At 41.2% G+C, this 13,828-nt stretch overlaps 1 protein-coding gene across 3 annotated transcripts in view; it reads right to left on the bottom strand.

Moving 5' to 3' along the window:
- Positions 1 to 13,464, bottom strand: part of LOC149837378 (P-loop containing nucleoside triphosphate hydrolases superfamily protein) — a 227,338-nt gene extending 213,874 nt beyond the window's left edge. For all 3 annotated transcript variants that reach the window (XM_090006002.1, XM_090006003.1, XM_090006004.1), the window contains exons 1-3: positions 13,266 to 13,464; positions 13,073 to 13,162; positions 12,072 to 12,190 (exon numbers count right to left, since the gene is read on the bottom strand). In XM_090006002.1, the coding sequence (XP_089862128.1) occupies positions 12,072 to 12,190; positions 13,073 to 13,162; positions 13,266 to 13,392 (336 nt within the window). In that variant the 5' untranslated portion in view covers positions 13,393 to 13,464. The remainder of the gene's footprint in view (positions 1 to 12,071; positions 12,191 to 13,072; positions 13,163 to 13,265) is intronic.
- Between the last annotated feature and the right edge of the window lie 364 nt (positions 13,465 to 13,828).

Below are 13,828 nucleotides of genomic sequence, written 5' to 3'. Positions count from 1 at the left end.
GATTCGGGGGTCTATTATGCTATGTATTTTATTATACCCCGAATGACTGACTGAGTCTGCTTCCTAAGGGGACGGTCAGTGACCAAGAGAGTAAATCCCCAAAGGCAAACAAAGGCCCAATGGATGCGTATCTGAACTTCTGCAAAAGTGGCCCAAAGGATTTCCCCTAACCTCCGATGACTGGGGAAGGTCGGATCGTTGCCCGAGATTGCCATTAATGACTGTCCATCGGAGTTTTGTATCATCCATCGTCTCTCTTGATGAACCAGTTTGAATGAGCACGACGGAGGATTTTCTTAACCGTCGTCCCATTCTATGTGCTCTGGTCTTTCAACCCAATCGAGCATCTTGCTTGTGAAGGTGCATGGTTGTTATTTAGGTGAATTATACGCGCCATTGCGCGTTCGAGGCAACCACACACTTCTCATCCTACTCACCGCAGTACGCAACGTACCTATTCAAATGTATAACCACGATAAAAAGGGTCAATCCGTAGTGAGGGTAGAAACATGACTCTTGTGATCTCAAACACATGCCATTGCATGTTTGAGGCAAACATAGACCTCTCATCCTACTCACCGCAGTACGCAACGTACATGTTCAAAAGTACAACCACGATGAGAGGGGCATGGATCTCTCGCAGGAAATCCCAACACTTCTGCTCTATAGAAGCCCACAATGAACTCATTCAAGTTCCAACCTATCGTGCTCGAGTCCTTTAGACAATCGCAAGCATTCCGCCTATCCGGCGAAATCAACATAATAGGATTTAGCTTAATGTGTCATATACACGCTTTAGAGGTTACTACAGACCTCTTGTCCCGCTCTTCGTAGTCCAAACATACCGTACGTGACTAAGAGTACAACTAAAAGAGGAGGAACATGGATTCCTCGTAAGTAATCTAATAATACCTTCACGAAGGAAGGAAGGCGCTACTATCTAGATTTGACCAGAAAGCCTAGAACTAGGTCTTGCATCAGAAGTGATGTAACGTTGATCTAGCGATGGTGTAAGCACCTCGCTAGGATCCCTGCCCTACTCGTGCATAGGTTCCTAAACAAGGTTATCTGAGTTGTATCGGATAGGCGAATTATGGTTTGTAACACACCTATCCCAAATACATCGATTTGGGAGATTCGGCCGCTATCTCTGTTTTACAAGCTATACATCCTTAAAATTAGGTTTGCACCTAAGACGATGTCTTTGGAGAGCCGAAGTGCATAGTGTGTGTGTTGTGGCCTTTTAAGACAAGTGAACGATATACACTATACACTCGAAGCTGCACTCAGGGAGTGCAAGCTGACAAGGGACAACCCGTGCACATACTAATACAATGGCAAATCGAGGGGCAAGACTCGATGGACGAAGCTGCACCGCGATGGTAGAATGCTAGAACTACACACGAGGTATGAGATCATACCTCGATCATCGAAACGCACAAGCATGCAACTACGCACGCAACTCATAAGGTATGAGATCCTATACTGACTACGCAAGTGTAAAGGACGACTCACGAGGCATGGGGTTGCACCTCGATTAAACGATAAGCGTAAGCAAGTAAAGAAGCATGCGACAGAGATAAGAATACATACACGAAGGGCAACAGCAAGGTAAGGACGAACACATGCAAAAGGTAAGTTCAAGAGCAAGCACGACAGCACAGAAAAGTAAAGTACGAAGAGTAAAGCAAGAAGCAAGGTCATGACGCATAAAGCGCGGGGCAACAAGTAAATATAAGAAAGTAAAGTGCAAGAACGTAAAGGAGGACCAGGATTTGCATCCTGGAGAACAAGGCAGACATAAGCAAGTAAATGCCAGGGCGCAAAGCGCGGGGCAACAGGAAAGTAAAGTGCGAGAAAGTAAAAAGGACAAGGATCGCGAAACCGCGTCCTTGAGTTAAAAGACACAGAATGTAAAGACAGGAATGAAAAGCCTAGGCACATATAGCGCGGCGGCGACAGAAAGAAAAGTGCGAAAAAGTAAAGAGGACAAGGATTGCGAAACCGCGTCCTTGAAGGTAAAGACATACGTATATATATTATATGTATACATATATCATCCTCTTTTAGTTGTCTTTTCTTATGTTAGCATTTATTCGTTCATTGTCCTTTCACGCAAGAATCCCCTACCTTAAGGGGTTGCGGGTCCTCGTACGCATGCAGCGTAGACAAGCAAGAGCTCGAGCCACAAAGGGCGAGCTAGATCCACCGTTCAACCTGGAGAGCTTAGAACGTTAGTATATGCCATAAGATAAACAAGAAGCAATAGACACAGCAAGGCCTCCTGCCTGTAGAAGGCAAAGGCATGAACTCTGCATCCTGCAGACAAGGGTGCCAAAGGCAAGGACCTCAGCCCTGCTTGGCAACAGCAGCAGAGGCAGGGAGCAGGAGCTACCTGTCTGCCAGAACAAAGAAAGGCAGGGGAGGGAGCTGAGGCTCCCCGCCACAACTGTCGCAACGCGGCAGGGGGGAAACACCCCCTGTCAGAACACGAGACAGGGGCGCAACCCCCTGCTGGGAACGAAACAGGCCATAGCAAGAATAAGGCAAGTGGGCAAATCAACTTGCCGGAGAACAATGAAACGCAAGGGGCAAGCCCCTGCTCGAAAACAGGAAAGCAGGGGGCTTCGCCCCCTACCGACAGAACGCAAGAGGCAGGGGACAGAACCCCCTGCCGAGGAGCAACAAGAGAGCAGGGGGGGCTCCGCCCCTTGCCGGGACAACAACAGAAGGGGGGGTGACAGGGCTCGATCAGTCCCTGCCGACACACCCCGAAAGCCCAAGGTGGTGGTAGGAACTCGTTCCCTGCCGACCCACCAGAAAAGAAGGTGGCAAGGAGGGGTGCTCGGCACCCCCCTCCTGGTGGACCCAGAGCCACCCACGATGGTGGCTCTGGTCCACCACCACCAAACAAGAAAAAGGGGTGGGGGTAGGGGGCAGAGCCCCCTAACAGAGGACTCCAAGAGACAGGGGGCGAAACCCCTGCCGAAACACAACAAGGTGACAGGGGGGGAAGCCCCCTGCCGACAAGAGGTGACGACAGGGGGCTCAGCCCCCCTGTCGACCGACCCTACACAAAGGAGAAGGAGAGGGGAGGGTTTACCTTAGAAGACCGCAACGGGGGAGTCGTCGGAGGCTGCACTAACACAGTCGAAGATCGAACAGGTGGCTGGCCTCCTGCGGCACACGGGACGAAGAGGAGGGGATCTCGCGTCGTCGAGGCTGGGAGGTCGAGGGCCATTGTCGGCTGAGTTGCCTCAACAAGGGTGGCGACGTCGATGGCCGGCAGGGCTCGAAGGTCGCCGACGCTCGGGGTCCCTGGCGCAGCCGACAGCCATACTGGAGGAGCTTAGAGGTCGTCGGTGGCAGAGGTTGCCGGCTGTCGAAGGTCGTCGTCGATGTCTGCCGCAATCGGGATGAAAGCGGTGGCCGACAGCGAGTCATCGATGTCAGATCGAAGGGGGAGATGGCCGGCGGTTGTCGTCTGTTAAAATGTAAAACTGTACATATATGTATATATAATAATATTATATTATTATATATATATAAATACATTTTTTAATTTCTTTCTTTTCTGTATTTTTTTTCCTTTATTTTTATTTTTTGTCTTTATGTCATCTAGTTCAGTTTGAACTAGAATGACTGTTGCTAGTCAAGTCCTGTCCAGACTTGACTAGCAATAGAGCTGTTGGACTGACACAGTCCAACAGCTCTTAATAGAGTTGTTGGATTGACACATTCCAACAGCTCTAAATAGAGCTGTTGGACTGTGCCCAACAGCTCTATTGAGTCCTCTTTCAGCTGTGTATATAAAGGGGTGCAGCCCCTCTTGTATTTTACTCCAATGCTTCTTAAGCAATTGGTTTTTCATATCAATAAAGAATACATTTTTATTTTTATTTTGTTTCCAGTTATACCCTTTTTAAGGGTTATGCTTTAGTGTCATTCTTGACACTTGCTCTTGTTAATCAAAGCTCGTGTTTCGAAGATCCCCATTTCATTTCATGGTATCAGAGCCGCGGAAGTACTAAATCTTGAGGAAAAGCTGCCTCGGTTTCCGTGCCCGTTTGCAAAAGTGTTCGCCACTTGAAGAGAAGTGTTTTATCACTTCATTGGAAAAGATTTCACATCTTGTTGTATTGTTTTTTTTTTCTTTCTTTCTCATTTTCCTTCTTGTTTCTCTTTTATCCCTATTCTTTCTCTCCTTGTAATCGATGGATGACAATGATAAAGTCACCATCATGCCTATGAAACTAAGCGATACGAACTATGTAACATGGGCTTCAATCATGAAGCACCATATATGGGGAAAAGGCTTATGGGGGATTGTGGATGGTTCCGATTCGGAACCTAAGCTATCTCTTACTAAAAAGGAGGGAGATAAAGACGTCCCTCTATCGGAAGAAGAGAAAATCAAGGTTATTGCCTCATACGAGAAGAAATGGAAAGAATGGAGAATATCTCATGCGAAGATAATGTCATGGCTTATCAATAGCGTTGACATTAAAAAATGCTCAAGTCTTGCCAAATTTGATCATGCCGATAAGGCATGGGAATACCTTAAGAATATGTATTCCCTTAAAGATATTGCACACGTGTGCAACCTCCAAGAAAAAGTTCGAATGATGACACAAGGAGACAAAACTATTCGTGAATATTACAATGGGTTGTCCGAACTTTGGGAAGAACTTTCCCTTTTAGAACCAAAGTGGCATTGTGCCGAAGACATCGAGCTTCGTCAGAAACAACTCGATGTTGAACATTTTTACCAGTTTATCACTGGATTAAGGCCGGAATTTGAAACCACTAAATCGGCCCTACTTCACCGGGGAAAAATTCCTTCTATTGTTGAAACTATTGAAGAGTTAACAATGGAAGAAAATCGTCTCCGGAAAGGTTCTTCAAAAATTGAAGATGATTCCGTTTTAGCCGTGTCTAGACCAGGGAATCATGTTCGATCATATAGGCCTCCTCACTTTAACCGACAAAATGGTGACTATGATAAGAAGAAAGTTATTTGTCATCACTGTCATGAACCGGGACACTACAGGCCACAATGTCCCAAACTTAAGGAGCTGAGAGAAAAAAGAGCTGCAATTGCTGGATCGGAGCCTAAAGATCAGGATGCACCAGTTTCCCTGGCCCAACTAATGGAGATCCTTCAGCCTCTCATCAAAGGTGCCTCTTCCTCATCTGAAGCTTAAACCGGCGCAGCAGCCTCATCTTTTTCTGATTTAGGTAAAATTTCTTGGCTTCTTGACTCTGGTGCATCTTTTCATATGACCCCAAATAATCAAAGTCTATCCAAATGTGTTAAAAATAAAACAAGTGTGTCAAAGGTCTTTACTGCTGATGGGACTTCTCTTGAAATAGAAGGAATAGGAGATTTTGAAAAAATTTATAAAACAAAAAATTTTTTTATTCCAGAAATTAGACATGTTCCCAAATTAAATTTAAATCTTTTATCTGTATCTCAAATTTCTGATTATGGGTGTAATATTTCTTTTTCTTCTCATGGTTGTTGGGTACAGGATCGCCAGTCAGGCAAGCTGATTGGGGAAGGCCATAGAGAAGGAGGACTCTATTACATGGATTTTTTGGAAATGCCGAATAAAGCTTTTTGTTATAATATTCAAAAAATAGAGTTGGAATTGTGGCATAAGAGACTTGGTCACCCACATATAGCCAAAATCCAACATTTTCCAAATCTAGGGAAATTTTGTAACTCTGAATCATTTGATTGTAAAGATTGTATTCTCGGCAAAATGAAAAGATTACCATTTCAGAACAGAACCTTTTTCTCTTCAAGACCACTTGAATTAATACACTCGGATGTTTGGGGTCCTGCACCAGTAATTTCTAAAGGAGGATTTGTCTACTGTGTTATTTTTGTCGATGATTTCTCCCGACATACGTGGATGTACTTTCTCAAACATAAGTCTGAAGTATTTTCATACTTTCAAACTTTTCATAATATGGTTAAAAACAAGTTTCAAAATGATATTACTATTTTTCGCACAGATTCAGGGGTAGAGTTTTTATCCACAGATTTTCAAAATTATCTTAAATTGCATGGCATCACACATAAAAGATTTTGTCCTTATACACCTCAACAAAATGGACTGGCAGAACGAAAACATCACCATATTATAGAAACCACTAGGACTTTATTAATAGCAAATCAAGTTCCGAAAGACTTTTGAGCAGAAGCTGCCTTAACTGCCACCTATCTCATTAATAGGATGCCATCTTCTTCGTTACAAAATATCACTCCCATTGAAAAACTTATGAACATTTCTCCAGACTACTCTAGACTAAGAATATTTGGGTGCAAATGTTTCATATTTAATGACAAAAATGATAAACTTTTCCCTCGTGCGATTCCCTGTGCCTTTTTAGGATATGCTGAAAACCAGAAAGGTTATAGATGTTTTGACTTCAAAAATAATAAACTATATGTGTCTAGAAATGTTTCCTTTCTTGAAAAGGAGAGCTTCTTTGATTTTAGAAAATTAAAAGACGTCACTGAGTACTCCTTTTTGCTAGATCTAACATCAACATCTGATGAATATGACCTTGACTGTAACTTTGATGATGATCAAAGAATTATTGATCTTAATGTTGAAAATGAAGAAGTTCATAGAGATAATAGTATTCAATATTCCAGGCGACAAGAGTCTAATCCTCCATGTGCACTTGAGAAATATTCTAACATTCCAACTAGACAATCAACCCGAATCTCGAGGCCTCCAGGAAAGTTTGTATCATACGAGTCTTTCTCACCCACATATAGGGCAGTTATTTCATTAATTCACTCATATGAAGAACCATCCACATATTTTCAAGCAAAAAATGATATCAAATGGATAGAAGCCATGAAAGTTGAATTAGATGCACTTGAAAAAGCTTCTACATGGAATATTCAAGATCTTCCTCCAGGGAAGAAAACTATAGGATGTCGATGGGTTTATAAAATTAAAACCAAGAGTGATGGTACTCTTGAAAGATATAAAGCCCGTTTAGTAGCCAAAGGTTATGCCCAAGAATATGGGATTGATTATGAAGAAACCTTTGCTCCGGTGGCTCGTATGACTACTGTCTGAACCTTAATTGCCTTAGCTTCTATCAAAAAATGGTCTATTTTTCAAATGGATGTCAAAAATGCTTTTTTAAATGGAAAGCTAGTTGAAGAAGTATATATGGAACCCCCTCCTGGTCTAAGTATTCCTAAGGGTAAAGTCCTTCGCTTAGAAAAAGCTCTTTATGGACTTAAACAAGCACCAAAAGCTTGGTATGATAGGTTTAGTCGTGTTATGATTGATATTGGTTTTCAATTCTGTTTAACTGACACTGCTTTGTTTATTAAGAATTCTGATGCAGGGATCATTGTGCTTCTTCTCTATGTGGATGATATGATCATCACCGGAAGCGATAAACAGGGTTTTGAAACAATCAAAACACTTCTTAAATCTCATTTTGAAATGACTGATTTGGGCTTGTTGAGATATTTTTTAGGCATTGAAGTTGCTTATTCTCCTAGAGGATATTTATTATCTCAGACTAAATTTGCTTTTGATATTGTTTTCAGGTCTGGTATTACTGATGATAAGAAAGTTGACACTCTAGAAGTTGTTAATGTTAAAATGAAGATTGATGATGGAGAACTTCTTGCGGACCCTACTCCTTACAGACAGCTTGTCGGGGCACTTTCCTATCTATCCATTACCAGACCAGATATAGCACATGCTGTTCATGCAGCAAGTCAATTTCAACATGCTCCTACTTCTGTTCATATGGGAGCAGTCATGCGTATTATCAGATACATCAAGTCCTCTCTTTCACGAGGACTTTTCTTATCTTCCTCCTCTTCTCTTGATTTAATTGCATATACTGATGCTGATTGGGGAGGTGATCCCAATAACAGACACTCAACCACTGGCTTTTGTGTCTTTTTAGGGGAATCATTAATCTCGTGGAGGTGTAAAAAGCAGCAGAAGGTATCTCTCTCATCCACCGAAGCTGAATACAGAGCCATGGCAACCACGACCATGGAAGTAGTTTGGCTCCGACGACTGCTTGCTGACATGGGAGTTGAAGCAACAAAGGCTTCACAAATGTGTTGTGACAACAAAAGTGCGATCTACATTGCCAGTAACAGAACATTCCACGAACGCACCAAACACATCGAAATGGATTGTCACTACGTCAGAGAGGAATATCTACACGGGATAATTGATCTGCCATATGTCACTTCAGAATATCAGTTAGCAGACCTCTTTACAAAGCCTCTCGCTGCTCCCCGATTTCACTTTCTCTTAGACAAACTTTCGCTCATTGTACCGTAAGTTTGAGGGGGAGTGTTAAAATGTAAAACTGTACATATATGTATATATAATAATATTATATTATTATATATATATAAATACATTTTTTAATTTCTTTCTTTTCTGTATTTTTTTTCCTTTATTTTTATTTTTTGTCTTTATGTCATCTAGTTCAGTTTGAACTAGAATGACTGTTGCTAGTCAAGTCCTGTCCAGACTTGACTAGCAATAGAGCTGTTGGACTGACACAGTCCAACAGCTCTTAATAGAGCTGCTGGACTGACACATTCCAACAGCTCTAAATAGAGCTGTTGGACTGTGCCCAACAGCTCTATTGAGTCCTCTTTCAGCTGTGTATATAAAGGGGTGCAGCCCCTCTTGTATTTTACTCCAATGCTTCTTAAGCAATTGGTTTTTCATATCAATAAAGAATACATTTTTATTTTTATTTTGTTTCCAGTTATACCCTTTTTAAGGGTTATGCTTTAGTGTCATTCTTGACACTTGCTCTTGTTAATCAAAGCTCGTGTTTCGAAGATCCCCATTTCATTTCAGTCGTCGATGCCTGCAGCAGCCGAGACAAGGGTGGTGGCCGACGGCGAGTCGTAGGCGTCCTGTGACACAGGGGACAGCGAGGGGTTTTTGCGAAGATGTGGCCCGCAACGAGTGGCCGACGTCGGTGGCCGCAGGGAGGATCGCTGGTCGTCGGGGAGGCTTGCCGGACTGAGAGAAGGTGGCCGGACGGAGCTGCTCGCCGGCGTCTCCAGTCGCCAGCTACCGCGCGAGGGAGACAGAGCAGAGGAGAGAGAAGGGGCGAGGGGTTCTGCCCCTCGCCCGAGACGCCTGTGACTTTTTAAAGTCACAGGCTTCCCGAACGATCGAGAAGTCGGGTCCGAGTTCGGGCTTGGGTCCGGGTCCGGGTCCAGCTCGGATCCGGGTCCGACACGACGGACCGACTGTGATACGTGTCTGACGCGTGCAGGGCACGTGTCTGACACGTGTCCGACACAGTTTCTTTTTTCACGAGCGTTACAGTACCAGCTAGCGGATTTCTTCACCAAAGCTCTACCATCGCCTCGTTTTTACTTCCTCCTTGGCAAACTCTTGGTGATCACACCGTGTGTTTGAGGGGGGTGTTAAATTATATGTATTATATATCTATATATATAGAGAGAGAGAGAGAGATCATGACACATATTCATATATATATGTTTATGTGTCTATCTATATATTTATAAATATATATATTCTTTTGTAATACCCATTAGGGGTAAAACTGTCTTTTTACCTATCCACGCACATATGTACTCTTTCCCCTTTTTCACTTTTTCCTTTTTTCCTTCATTTTTTTCTTTTCTTTCTTTTCTTCTTTTTCTTTTTCCTTTCTTTTCTTTTTCTTATTTAATGGGCACACCATATGGGACGTTGGAGCTTCCAACGGTCATATTTATGACCGTTGGAAGGGCTCCAACGTCCCATATGGAGCCCTTCCAAAGGTGCCTCTTTGTCTATAAATAAAGGGGGTTTTCCCCTTGTAATGTAAGCTTCTTTGAAGCTATTCTTGAAGTGAAATTGTTTTATTCCTTCTCTCTTTGTGTGCTTACCACTTTTTGTGGTTTATTGTATGTTCGCCCATTAGTGGCTACTTTGTATGTGTGTATGTGGTTGCGTGGCTCGTGGAGATATCACATCCCTTTCTTAGCACTTCATTACAGTATGTTCTATGTAACACGGACTCTTTAAAAAGGTCAACGCACCTGTGTCTCACCTGCGTCCCTATGGGTGCGATGCTTGGGCACAACTTCAGCAATGTTAGGTGAGGTCAACCGCACCGGAGTCCATTTCTGTCCAAAACTAGACTCAGTTAACCCTAACCAAGTCCAGTTGTATCTATAGTATATACTATATACTTAAATACATATTGGCACACACACACACACGCACACACGCACACACACTATATATATATATATATATATATATATATATATATATATATATATATATATATATATATATATATATATATATCCCCGCACCCAAGTTTCTTTATACTGTCGTATCGCACCCGCACCTGCACTTATGTGACATAGTGTATGTTTTTATGGTACATAGTATTTTTCTATGATATATATTTTTGTGTTAATCAGATAATATTTATCTATGACATATATTGTTGTGATAAATTGATTAAATTTTTCTATGGTATATATTTTTGTCATGAACTAATAAAATCTTTCTATGATAAACTAATAATATATGTGTGATATATATTTTGGTGAAAAACTGATAATATATTTTTGTGATATATATTTTGGTGATAAACTGAATATTTTTCTGTGATAATTTGCAATTTGGTAATTTTTTATTTTTCCTTTTATGGGATCCCAAGTAGGGCGACTAGTCCCGCCTAGGGCTTTTTAGGGTGTGTTTAATTATGTGTCACGCGGGACACTGCGGAACGCGCGTTGCATAAACGCTGAACATGGAGGATGCACGAAACCGCACTCCAGGAACAGTGAAACACCGCTCTACCCACCCACTCTGGAATAGGGGGAATGGGTGCAATGTTTCCACTCCCAAAAAAAAGAGAGAGGAGGTGGGGTCTCTCTCTCTCTCTCTCTCTCTCTCTCTCTCTCTCTCTCTCTCTCTCTCTCTCTCTCTCTCTCTCTCTCGTTAGAGTTTAAATTAGGGATTTTCCAATTACGATTTGAATTAGGGATTTTCAAATTAGGGCTTTTCGATTTAGGGTTTTGAATTAGGATTTCGAATTAGGGCTTTTGAATTAGGGTTTCAAATTAGGGCTTTTCGAATTAGGTTTTGAATTAGGGCTTTTCGATTTAGGGTTTTGAATTAGAGCTTTTTGAATTAGGGCTTTTCGAGGTTTTCAATTAGGGATTTTTTATTTAGGTTTTCAAATTAGGGTTTGATTTGATTAGGGCTTTTTATATTTAAAATTTTTATATCAAAAAAATATGATCTCCTATTTGAGTCGAAACAAATGTCAGACGAAGTACAATTGTTACAGAACGGACAAAACATGTGTTCTATTTGTTTTGTTTTACTGTTTTGTGCAATCTTGGACAAGCAATCAAACGGACCCTTAGGCATCTACCACCTAGGCATTTACTAGCGTCATTTACTAGATAGGCTTCAAAGGACAAGGTTTTGGGTATTTATGTATTTTGAGCTTACAAATGTATTATAGCTTGCTTATCAGAAAACATTTATTAGATTAGGCATTTTTCATGTTTAGATGTGTTTATAAAGGGATCAAAAATCAATGGTTCATGTTGCACTACAACTTAATGAAATAAAAAAATAGGATTTACTCATTCAATTGATTTAGTCAGTGCATGATTTTTAGTAATTAAGCTATGATAAACACACCTACATGTTCAGACTAAGCAGAAAATACATGATACTACGTTTTCCAGAAGTGTTTAGGACATAAAATTGCTTAGGAACTACTAATCTCTTTTATACACACACACACACACACACACACACATATGAGCACAGAAGCACAAGCTGCTTGTTGCATATAAAGTAGGGAAGAGAAAGAATACCAGGATGATACATATCAATTTTAAAAAATATAGCATCATCTCTTTTCTTTTAATTTCGAAGTATCCAACTTATCACCCTTGAAAATGTTCTAGTTCATCAAAACAAATATTTTACATAAATGTATCTCGTGACTGAAGGTTTTTCAGTCAGTAACTGATTATCATCAATGAATATTACCTCTTGTATTACATTGAACAAGTCATGAACAGCAAGAGGAATAACTCCTGGGTCAGTAGCTTTACCACGCATTGTATGTGTTTTTCCACTACTTGTCTGCCCGTAGGCAAAAACAGTACCTGTGAAGAAATCAAATATACTGCAATAAAAAAGAAACATACTGACAAAAATTTAAGCAAGTGAAAATATGCGGTGAACAGAGAAGCTTGCAATGTTAACTATTTTTCTTTTTCTTTGGATAGGCAAACTAGGGAATTGCAATGTTAATTACATACTAGTGTTGCTTTTGATTTGCAACTAGATAATAACCAGTTAATACAAAACAGTAGTCTTAGAACTTAAATAAACAGTGGCAATACAATGAAAACCATGGATTAAAATTGAGGATGCCCGATTGAAACGTATATCAAGTTCTAATGTATACTTGAGAATGGATATTTTTACCAATTAGATCAACTTTTTCGCATGGTGTAGAGATCACCTAACATTGAATTCACAAACTACCCAGATTAGCGAGTAAAGCAGCAGCCAGAAGTAAACACACGAGAGAATTGTACATCCGTGTCATCAAGAGAAGAGTGTATCTACGACCTCGTATCAGTTACTAAGACACTGCATGCTAAGACCATCGCTACCTTCAACAGAATTCAATTTTAAAACTCACAACAAGAAAGTGAACCCCGCGGCAGAACAAAAAACGCTGTTAAGCATCATAATTTCTGCTCCAAGAAAGAGCTTGTAAACTCGGTATGAAAACTAGAATTACAATGCATCCCTTGTGAAAATTCAGGCCTAATAAAAAACATAAATCCTGATGAAAATTGCACGAATTTACTGCATTCAAACTCGTGCCTTATAGATCCCATATCTATCAGAGACCACTCCTCGTTTTACTCAATAAAATACTACTCTGCATCGTGAGTTTTCTTGATGTTTTATTTATATAAAGGAGTTCAACATATTTGATCGAATGAAGTAGTAAAAAAATTAAGAACACTGACCATTGAAGCCACGAACTGCAGCCCTAACAATGTCCTTGGTCCGCGCCTCATAGATATCGGAGTTCTTGTTGTCTTCACGGAAAATCTTGTCTGAATATGATGAGAAGAACGCATTCAAGGTGAAAATTCGAATGGCAATAGACAAGGAGAGACGTGTTGGTGGAAGCGGATGAAGAAGAAGAAGAAGAATTACCAAATTCGAACTTGGTGGGTTGGTTGTGGAGGGAGATGTTGTTGCCGGAAACCCGCCAGGGGCTGCTCTTCGCCTCCTCCGACGAGCCGAGGGGCCGTATCCGAACCATCACGCAGATCCTCTCCATTGCAGCGGCTCTCTCTCTCTCTCTCTCTCTCTCTACAAAGAGGAAGAGAAAGAGAATAAGGGTTTCCAAAGGAAGTGTTAGGGCAGAAGAGACGAGGGGAAGGTTTGGCCACTCAGAGGCCACAACAGAAGAAAGAAAAGAGCAGCGAGTTCCGCTTCCCGCCTTAGGGTCGGGAGAAAAAAAATTGATTAATGGATCGTAAATAGGCAGAGAGGGTGGTGTGTGTTCTCCCCGAAGACGGCCGTTAGTTACATCTCGTGCTCAGGTCCCAATAAGTGCCCTCGGGGAGCTTGTATCCCAGTGTGTCACTTAGCATCAGAATCGGGTGCTATTGTAAAGACTTAAGTATATTTTTCTGCTATTCTCGTCCTGAAACGCGGTTCAAGAAAATTATAAAAATATCATCCATTAAAAAAAATGTTGGTTAAAAAAAAAA

The sequence above is a fragment of the Nuphar pumila genome, chromosome 5 (assembly GCF_984573655.1).
Source record: "Nuphar pumila chromosome 5, dmNupPumi1.hap1.1, whole genome shotgun sequence".
Lineage (NCBI taxonomy): Eukaryota > Viridiplantae > Streptophyta > Magnoliopsida > Nymphaeales > Nymphaeaceae > Nuphar > Nuphar pumila.
Note: the sequence above shows the minus strand (reverse complement) of the source record. Positions and strands in the feature narration are given on the sequence as shown.